We start from the raw sequence: 9,495 nt of genomic DNA on the forward strand, positions 1-9,495 counted from the left end.
AAAATTTCAGTCTTAATCTCTTCATGCTTCAGTTACTAATTTATAAAATAGGGATAATGACACTTTCTCTCCCATAAATGTTTGTCATGTGATTGAATTGTCAGTGTTTGAAATGTGGTCACGAGTATATGTCAGAACATGTACAAGCATAAGTATATATAGACACATAAATACCTTGTAAATGTGTATGTACAATACATGACAAATAAATGTACATCTCTGTGGTACACAGACAGACAGACAGACAGACGTGCATTCCCCAGAGCAGGAAATCTCGAATGATGCCTTCGTGTCTCACTTTGCTGCAGGCAACGAACGATGATGACGACACCCCCCCCCCCCCAAAGTCATAGATCCTCAGCCACATTACAAAATTCGGGAGGTGGCTTAGCCACTTCGCGGCCGTCGCTAGCACCCCGCTCCTTCTCTTCCCCGAAGTCCCCCCTCCCCGCCATCAGGTAGCCGCCTGCCCGGGGCTCACCCGGCAGGTCTCCCAGCACCCCCAGTTCCCGGGCCGGCCGCACGGTGGGGCGGCTGGCGCGGGCCTGGCTGGGGAGAGCGGGCTCCGCCCGGCCGCGGCTGCGCCCAGCAGATGGCTCGCTCCGCCCGCGCAACGCTCGTGCGAGCCCGCGCTTCGCTCCCCGCGTCCCGAGGTCAGCGTTGTCGAATCGGTCGTTCCTGTCACGAATAACGCCGGTGGCGGGACGGGAAGGCCGGGAAAAGGTAGTGCGGTGCAGAAAGCGTTGCGCTCCGGAGTGTAATGGCTTTAGCTGGGGTGTAACCCGCTTTTGTTTAACGGGTACTTGTCACGGCGCTGCACGCATAAACATGAGTTGTATTTATTGGACTGGAATCACGTCCCGGTTCTGCCTGAGTAAATCTGAAATAGCTCAGCTGTAGCCAATGGAGATACTGCAGATGGGAATGACAGGGGAATTTGGCCCATTGTTAAAATATCTTCATGTAGGAACAATGTAAGAAAAATGAACTACGACCAGGTTCCTTCGTTATGGGCTAAATTGACTCTCAACTGAACCCTCTCAAGTCGGTGAAGTTACACAGGTGTGAAGGAGAGAGCACACAGAAGCCAAACTTGTTTGAACTGCTCGATCCAAAAGGAACTATTTTGCATCTTATTAATAAATGCAAGTTTATTTTCAATGAACATTATTTTATATATATCTATATCTCAAAATTAGAGATGGGCTTAGACCTCTATGAGACCCACTTCAAAGCTCCTTGAGTTATTGGAAAGTTCAGACTGAATCAGACTTTTGTGGTTCGATCATCATCTCTTAAATAGGCTTAAACTGGAATTACAAACTTGAATTAACCAAAACATGGAGGAACACTTAGTTCTATAACATGTCCTAAAAGCAAACCCGTTTTATAATCTTTCTGAATCTCAGAAGTTTAAATCCTATTACAGAACTGTACTTGATAACTCTGACTTAAAGTTACTGATGTTAGAAAAGCTGTATTTATTGGTGCAAAACCTTCAAAATGTGGAGAGTTTTTACTTGAATTGGAAAAACTTTCCAAGATGCACAGATTTATTCTGACTCATTGAACTTTAAGCCTACAAGACTGGAGCTTGACATGATTTCATAATGGTCTTTCCTTAATTTGCTGCTATTTCTGCTGATAGTTCGGGTCAGCATTTGGAAGCATGACCAAAACATGAAAGAAAAGATATCCTAAAAATGTGTTTCAAAAAATTTCTTAAGGCGTGTATGTTGGGGCAATGGGAAGAAATACCATTCCCTAATTGTTTCCCTCTACTCTGTTAATTTTGGGCTCATTCCTCTCTGACATCCAACCTAATGGCAGCTGAGGTACTCCTCACCTTCTAGCTCTACTAAACCTTTCCTTCTTCCGAAAGTTACACCACTTCTTTACTTTCCCAGGATATACCAGCTGGCACTAAGGGGGCAATACAAAAGCACAAGGTAACGCTGAAGCTGAGTTGATATGTTCTATATTCAACTGGCTATTGAAAATGGATCAATTTTTTTTTTCTCATATTAACCATTTCACATTTTCCTTTGAAATGTAGGAGGCTTACGAATTGCAAGAGCTACGTTGTAAGTGTGAGTTACTTGTGCTTTTACTCCTTCCGGGATGAAGCCGTCACCTGCATCAATAAACCTCCAGAGCTATTTTTGGTATGCTCCGCCGGGCTCGGTGCCTCCTGGGGGTTCCTCTGAACCTCGCTGTGCTGCCTTCCATGGGCTCCATGGCAGGTCCAGGCAAAATGTGCTTAACAGTGCTGCCTGAGAAATATATTGTGCTCTGGGAACAGTGATCCAGCATAACTCATTTAATATTCTGAAACTATTTTTCTTGATTCTGCTGTGGTTTATCCAGATATTTAACATTTTCTGATCCATGATCTTAGTAGTAATTGATGCTCGGTAAGGACATAAACGCTGTCATGAGAAGAACTAAGCTGGTGATGGCTTAGCTTGGGTCCTTCTTCCCTCTTTGACAACAAACATAGTTCTGGCACCCTTCCATTTCCAGAAAGCTGAGTGACAGAAGTTGCTGCCCTTCTCAGAAAGCCTGACAAGGAAAGGGATTTGGTGGAGCTGTCAGAAATGGGGAAACTGAAGTGAGGTTCACAGGTTGTTATTTAGGCATATGAAGAAGTGGCCTAATGTAAAAAGAAAAGGGGGGGAAGCCATTTCTGCTGCATGGTTGAAACTTTGGTCCTAACCATTTAGTTGGTGCAAAGCACACGCCAACGTTTCAGGCAACAGAATTGCTTGGATCATTTCCTATCGCCTTTGCAGAGCGGCAATTAGCAGCACAGTGGCATTAACAAGACAGCTTTACACGAGCTTTCAAAGTAAAAACATAAAGAATCCCTAAAAGACCAACTACTTGCAAAATGTGAGAGGGAAGCTCTAGGCCTGATTTTTCGGAGGTGGGCACAAGGCTTTGCCCACAGGTAGCGTGACCGTCAGAGCCATCTGCCGCCCTCCGCAATCCCCGCACCTCCCTGGCTCCCCCGAGGAGGGGAAACCTCCTGTCTTCTGCACTCGACCTTTGTGTTGCCTTTCTTGCACGGGGATGGATGCTGCACGTCTCCGAGTGCCCTCTCATCCACATTTACCGTAAACACCCAGAACACCTGTTTACTCTGACTCACCCACTCCTCACGCAGACTCTCCCTTTTTTTGACAGCAGACCTCACTCAGGTAGTATGTGCTGCTAATATCCTTTCAGGACCATGTAATAACATGCCTTCTATCCAATTCCTAACATCCTTCAATCAGCTCAGCCAGTGGGCTAACTGCTTACGCTCCTGTGATTTATATAAGTGCAATTAATTTAAACTGCATCACTCCCGTGTTATGCTGGTGAAAATGCCCTGAGAGGGAGTACCTCACTGGTGAATCAGACCCTTTACTTTTAACAAATATACAAAAGAACAGATCCCGAGCCAGTGAAAATCTGCATGGCTCCATTCATTTCAACACACAAACTTAAAGCAGCTCAAGGTCTGAATCACAGCTCATGTAACAGACTATTTAGATACAGACTAATGCCTCACATCCTGAAATGCAATGCTTTCCCAGAGTTGGCAGGGGACGGGGACTTCTCAGATGGAACAGAGCTGAGAGGGGAGCAGGACCACAAATGCAATCTTTTAAAAATGATTTGTGGATTTCTTCATTTCTGTGGAGATGAGGAAAGCAACGGCTTGTGTCTCTGCAAGCACTGCTCTCCCTTCTGGGAAGAGCTGTGTCTGTTCCTCCATCTCAGTTGCGAAGCAGGTACCTGGGAAGTCCCTTTCCTTGCCACTTTCCCTTTTCTCCCATAGCCTGGGTGTGTTCCCTGCAGCTTGGAAATCCATGTGACACATTTCACTGGCAGACACCAGAGTTAGATGCTGAACAGCTGAATCTTTTTAATCAGTTCTTGAAAATGGCTGACTTTCTCTGCACTTGTTTTGGCATCCCCGAGATTAAGAAGTCACGCAGCTTGACAAAGCACTTTACTTTTACATGTCTTAACAGAACCAGAGGGATTTCCCCCCCCCCCCCCCCCCCCATCTATTCCAACACCTGCTGCAAAAAAGGGCTGGGGTGGTCTCTGTAAAACACCACTCCGCGCCTCCTCCCGACAGGACAGAGCCCTAGCAGCACACCGGCCCGGCATACCAGTATGTGCCCAGGCAGGTGTAGTTAATACACAAGGAGGGGGGGGGAAGGGGTGGGGAGGGCAGACCAAGAGTCAATGAGAGTGTAATTAGTGTTAGAAATTTACCAGCGTTCAGCTGTCCATATTTTCAAAATGCAAATATTTTAAAATTAAAAAACCTATCTGTGACTAAATGTCTCCTCTAAATCAATCTAGATAACCAGAAAATTCTGTGGCACATTTAAGAGACTTTCATCCTAAATGAAATACATAATACAGATTATACTTTCATAGGAAATCAAGAGGTCCTAAGTATACTAATGGAGAAGGACGTTTAAGAGACATTTAAATTACTCAGTCTATAATTTTGGAGGGGTTTGCTTATCTGTGCATCTTTTAACTGCTTTGGATAATTAGGAAAATTTCCTTGGCAGTGCTCTAAGACGACAGGCAAAAGAGTGACATAACTACTCCCAAGGAAGGAAAGGTCAAGGTTTTGCATTCTGCAGATTTTTAAAGTAAAAAACCAAAGTATTCTTCATTTGAACAGTCTGAAGCAGTAGGCATATTATATAAAACCTGTCACCCTGCTCTGAAATGTCATCTTTTCCGGGGCTTCTCCCTCTCCTTGAACTCACTTGCAGTATCTCGCTGGCCCTTCTGCCTGGAAGGGCGCAGTTTAGGGAGGCAGGCTGCTCGTCTCCAGCCTTTCCTAAACACAACTATTCAAAGGCAGTTCCCAAACGGAGCAGGCACACAGTCAGTTCAAAGGCTTCCATTAGGTCTGCCGGCTAACTTGTTATCTTGTAATGTCCCCCCCTTCTGCCCTTAACGAACAGTTTGTTCCATTGTAATTCTTATATCAAACATCTGGAAACCAGACCCGGTTTAAAAAAGAAAAAAGAAAAAAAGAAAAAAAAAAAAAAGAAGTTTCAGTGCCTATGACTTATCCAGGTCCCTGTCAGGAAGAAAAAAAGAATTCAGCTGAATCAGTAAACTGACCTTTTTTTTTTTTTTTAAAGCACTTTGATCAACACATTTTTCTAGACCGAAATCCTACAGAGCAACATAGACCCACTTCGTAGCAGGATAACGCGCTCTGACCACAGCTCGCTCCTCCGTTCACAGCTGTCTCCAGCGGGAGGAGCTGAAACCTGAACCAAACCCTCCGAGCAGGGATTGGATCCCTCCTGCCAGCAGCCGGAGAGCCCTCCCAGAAAAACAGCCTGTTTGGAAAAGTGCTTGAGAACATCCCGAAGTGATTGGAGGAGCGGAAAACCCTTCCCCCCTGCACCTGACTAGTGGGTATTTACAGCACTTTTCAAGGCGCCTCTGCACTGCCACTACACAACCACAGTGGATGGAGTGCGCGGGGCAGGCGACGCGATAGGGACAGATGCGCTCGCAGTGATAGCGTGTGCGTGTGTGTGCTGCACGCCGGCCGGGGACCGTTACACCGACCCACGAGGAGAGCCTGGAAGAAGGAGAAACCCTGCATCCAAAATGCCACGCTCCTTCCTGGTCAAGAAACATTTCAATTCATCCAAGAAGCCGAATTACAGCGAGCTGGACACTCATACAGGTAACAAAATGAAATCTAATGCCACCGCGTTGCTTCTGAGGTTGCCGTCGTTGCGTGGCAGTAATGAGGAGGGGTGGGATTGCTTTTCAGGCTTGAGGAAATGGGTTAGTTCATTGCTAGCTCTTTTTTCTTTTGCTTACAAGGAGGGAGTTTTGAGAAATATGTCAGTGCTGCCCAGAATGAATCATAAAAGTTTGCTCATCCACTTGAACTCAAGTTACTTAGAGAGGATTTGCAGTTTTCCTGTTCTGTGTCTGCTGGTGGTGGAATTGAAACTTCTGTACAAACCCTTCAGGAAGTTTCACTGCTTCATTGTATCAGGCTGCACAGATTTAGAAACAGCATGCTGCCTTGAAGAGACTCTCCAACTGTAATTCGTCTGTTCAAGGGCACTGTCTCTACCCATCAGAATATATGTATAAAATAGTATTTCCTTAATCCTCCTTATATTCGGATGACCATACTGAGTGTTTAAGTTATGCACCTTTTAATCCCCAAAATGTTAATTTTGCTGCCTTTTGAAATACTTTTTGGTTCTCTTACCTTAAAATTTTCTTCTTCCTCCAGTGATTATATCCCCATACCTGTATGAAAGCTATCCAGTCCCTATCATACCACAGCCAGAGATCCTGAGCTCAGTAGCTTACAATCCCATTACTGTGTGGACTACAACCGGGCTGCTACCGTCTCCATTACCCAACGACCTCTCTCCGCTTTCTGGATACCCCTCATCTTTGGGAAGAGTCAGCCCACCTCCACCGTCTGACACCTCCTCCAAAGATCACAGCGGTTCAGAAAGTCCCATTAGCGATGAAGAAGAGAGAATCCAGTCCAAGCTTTCAGACCCCCATGCAATCGAAGCCGAAAAGTTTCAGTGCAGTTTATGCAACAAGACCTATTCAACTTTCTCTGGGTTGGCCAAACATAAGCAGCTGCACTGTGATGCCCAGTCTAGGAAATCGTTCAGCTGCAAGTACTGTGACAAGGAGTATGTCAGCCTGGGAGCACTTAAGATGCACATCAGGACCCACACACTACCTTGTGTCTGCAAGATCTGCGGCAAGGCTTTCTCTAGACCCTGGCTACTTCAAGGACACATTAGAACTCACACTGGTAAGAACAACCATTACAATTGCAGTTTCTTGTTGCTATAACATCAGGATGCCTTTTTGCTATTTTTCTCCACAGGTGGAAAAAACAGCAGTGTTTCTTTACTAACCTTGAAATGCACCCGCAGAATTTCAAATGTGTCATTAAAAGGCTAAATTCTCCCTCTTGAGGGGTGGGTGGGAGGGGAGTGCAGCATGGTCTCATAACTGTGGGCCAGATACTGGCATAAATCAGCATTGCTCCCTTGATAATTTTAGCATGGTTTAGCCCATTTCCATTAGTTGAAGGTTTTGCTTTAAGGATTTTATGTTAACTTTCAGGCTTTGGAAATTGCTAACTTTGAGAAGGCTCCAGCTGACTCTGAAATCAAGCAGCAAAAACAGAAAGGCAATGTATGAGGCGCTGCTTTCTGGCTCCTTAAGCAGCTGGCAAGTTTTGCATGTGCTATCTCAAGTCCTTAAGAATTAGAAACACATCATCACCAAAGCGACTTTTTTTTTTTTTTTCTGTTGAGGCAAAAACTTGATTTTGAGTATAGCACTGGGTACAATGTAATGTCTGCACAACTGTTTGCTGCTTTTCAGTCAAAGCCCTTGTCCCCAGTAATTCACACAGCACTAAGCAGAAAAAGTTCTATGAAAATATTTGAAAATGTTGGGAGGAGCCCCACCTAAAAGTACTGCCTGCACCTGTAGATGCAAAAGGTGTCAGCAGCTTGTCTTCGGACACCGCACTTAGCAGCATATGCTGAAAAGACTGAGTTCTGCAGGTACAGTCAGCAGTGCTGAAAGCTGTTGTATCTGTGGCCTGATTAACTTTATTACACATTCTTTATTATAACAAATCCTTTCTGGTTTTTGTTTGTTTGTTTCTTAGGATAAAAGTGGGTTTTACCTGTCCTACACATGTACTTCTTTTTTAAAGCTTTATCCTATTTTCCCTTGATGTTTCCTTTTTAGGAGAGAAGCCGTTTTCCTGTCCTCACTGCAACAGGGCTTTTGCAGACAGATCCAATCTGAGGGCTCATCTGCAGACCCACTCGGATGTGAAGAAATACCAGTGCAAAAATTGCTCCAAAACTTTCTCCAGAATGTCTCTTCTGCACAAACATGAGGAATCTGGCTGCTGTGTAGCACACTGAGTCATGCAGTCAATGTTTACCTGGACTCGATGCATTTCTCCACTCCTGTTCCAAATGATAAATGGAAATCCAAAGGCGTTTTCTCATCTACTTTTCAGCCAAAACAACCAAAACACCACCAAACAAGCAAACAAACAAAATAGTGGAAGAACTTAGAATGTCAGTAGAAATGAGCTTTCAGTAGTTTCTGTTCAGTCACACATTCGCATTCTTAAGTGTGAATTCTGAAATATGAGGAAAGACACCATGCATGACATTTCAAGTAGATCTAAAGGAAGAAGCATTATCAGCTTTCTTTATAGATGAAGCCAAATGTAGGTCGTCTTTTCTTGCTTAGAAAAGGCTGCAAAGTTAACAATACATTCCTGCCAAGCCATTTCAACCAAAGAAACAGTATTTTAAGTGGAACTTTTAATAAAAATACTACCCAAGTGAATTTTTCTAGACACCATTTATCTCAGGTGCCTTAAAAAGTATTCCGAGTTTACCTTAGTAAATGTTTAATATTATTCATTGCTGTCTTTTTTTATTTTATTTTATTAGAAGCCAAGGCCTTCATTAATGATCTGAAATGCTTTAAAACTGCATAATTAAGAGAGGAAAAAAAAAACATGTAAGAGAATGTACGAAAAATTGAAAGCCACAAATTAACCGCATGTGCCTTTAAAAAAAAAAAAAAAAAAGACTGTAGCTTCAAACATTCCTGGTGCATGCTTGACCATCTTTTAATATGGAATAGTTCCTCTAGACTTTAACCTTTTTTAAAAAACGGGAATAAGTGCAAGAGAGGGGGTTCACGGGAGTTTGACAATTATTTTTTTTAAATGCACAAAGGAAATGCAATATTTTCAGCATTACCCCTCCAAGTGCCTTTTTTATTGATGATTTTGTAAAGTATGTGGACATAATGTAAATATTTTTATTTTTATATGATTGAATGTGTTATGAATGAAAGTGAATTGTTGCCTATAGCAGCATCTATAGATAACTTGAAGAAAGTGTGAAGTGAAATTTATGTTGTTTTCTAGCCACTTTTTTACAATAAACATTTTTAAGTAAGATTTCTGTTGTTTGTTCTAATTAAAGAAAGCAACCGTGTCTGGTTTATCAAGGCTTTGGAACATACGAAAATACAAGTGTCTCTACATGACCAAATGAAGATAAAAGTGAATTTCAGATGCAAATCCTTAGTTCACAAGTACCGAACATTAGAAAGGAATATACCCATTGCATTTTAAAACATTTAAAACCATATAGAGCATTTTTCTAGAGTCACAGCTTTAAAACACTGTTGCTTTTTTGCTACTTACAACAGTATGACAACATTGCGAAATATATTTTATCAATCACAAACATTTAAAAGAAACTTCTTCTTTGCATTTTAACAGTTGAAAGGATGCTATTAGAGAAGCCTTATTATAGTACTTTTCCTGAGACTCTCACATTAGGAAATCTGGGCCTGATCCAAAGTTCATTAAAGTCAGTGGAGCCTTACAGGAGTTCAGTAACATTTGCA

The 9,495-nt window shown here is 43.0% G+C and overlaps 1 protein-coding gene across 1 annotated transcript; it reads left to right on the top strand.

Moving 5' to 3' along the window:
* The first annotated feature begins 5,529 nt into the window (after positions 1 to 5,529).
* SNAI2 (snail family transcriptional repressor 2) lies at positions 5,530 to 9,038 on the top strand. The gene is made up of 3 exons (XM_050891591.1): positions 5,530 to 5,728; positions 6,296 to 6,841; positions 7,798 to 9,038. Exons 1-3 carry the CDS (start codon positions 5,650 to 5,652, stop codon positions 7,977 to 7,979), a joined length of 807 nt encoding a protein of 268 aa, XP_050747548.1. The 5' UTR covers positions 5,530 to 5,649; the 3' UTR covers positions 7,980 to 9,038.
* Positions 9,039 to 9,495: the final 457 nt, after the last annotated feature.

This window comes from Gymnogyps californianus, chromosome 2 (assembly GCF_018139145.2).
Source record: "Gymnogyps californianus isolate 813 chromosome 2, ASM1813914v2, whole genome shotgun sequence".
NCBI classification, from domain to species: domain Eukaryota; kingdom Metazoa; phylum Chordata; class Aves; order Accipitriformes; family Cathartidae; genus Gymnogyps; species Gymnogyps californianus.

Excerpts from the sequence above, each read along its gene's own strand:
- SNAI2 (XM_050891591.1), top strand. The coding sequence starts at position 5,650 with ATGCCACGCTCCTTCCTGGTCAAGAAACATTTCAATTCATCCAAGAAG. Across the intron at positions 5,729-6,295 it reads CGAGCTGGACACTCATACAG|TGATTATATCCCCATACCTG; the intron begins GTAACAAAATGA and ends TTCTTCCTCCAG. Across the intron at positions 6,842-7,797 it reads ACACATTAGAACTCACACTG|GAGAGAAGCCGTTTTCCTGT; the intron begins GTAAGAACAACC and ends TTTCCTTTTTAG.